At 39.7% G+C, this 478-nt stretch overlaps 1 protein-coding gene across 1 annotated transcript in view; it reads left to right on the top strand.

The window, feature by feature from the left end:
• Window positions 1-189: 189 nt before the first annotated feature.
• The window catches only part of LOC107549347 (thyrotropin receptor-like), a 55,317-nt gene continuing 55,028 nt past the window's right edge, over window positions 190-478 (top strand). Inside the window, exon 1 of the mRNA XM_016230394.1 lies at window positions 190-420. Within this exon, the coding sequence (XP_016085880.1) occupies window positions 257-420 (164 nt within the window). The 5' untranslated portion in view covers window positions 190-256. The remainder of the gene's footprint in view (window positions 421-478) is intronic.

Here is a 478-nt window from a genome sequence, read left to right as displayed (position 1 = left end):
TAGCTCACGAGTTATTGATCCGGGAAATTCAAATCTGTGAATATGCGGCCAACTGAGAGATGTTGCTTACAACTATTCAGTTCTCATAGAAACCGCAAGGGCGCATCAGCCGTCCGCCTCACTCACGGCCTCTCACACTCGAGCAACACTTGAGCTTTTAGTGTTCGTCAATGTTTGTGTCACCATTTAATGGTCTAAAACCGAGTGAAGAGGCAGCAGTTTTCCAGCGGAAGAAAATAAATGTATTCTTTATATCATGGCGACAAATATGATGTTGATGTTGATACTGTCACTTGTGTTTGTGTTCGGATATACGAATTCATGTCCTCATAACTGCGAGTGTTCCCAATGGAAAGCCTTCGCTGTTTCATGCATGGGCATAGATGTTATTCCTTCGTTTCCCCCAATGACAGACTTCTTGTAAGTATTCATTATTTTATTATTTAGTTAATTTTATTTGTTTTTTTCTTTCTTTCTT

The sequence above is a fragment of the Sinocyclocheilus grahami genome, unplaced genomic scaffold (genome assembly GCF_001515645.1).
Source record: "Sinocyclocheilus grahami isolate Dianchi unplaced genomic scaffold, SAMN03320097.WGS_v1.1 scaffold369.1, whole genome shotgun sequence".
NCBI lineage: Eukaryota > Metazoa > Chordata > Actinopteri > Cypriniformes > Cyprinidae > Sinocyclocheilus > Sinocyclocheilus grahami.
This window is presented reverse-complemented; position numbering and strand designations above follow the sequence as displayed.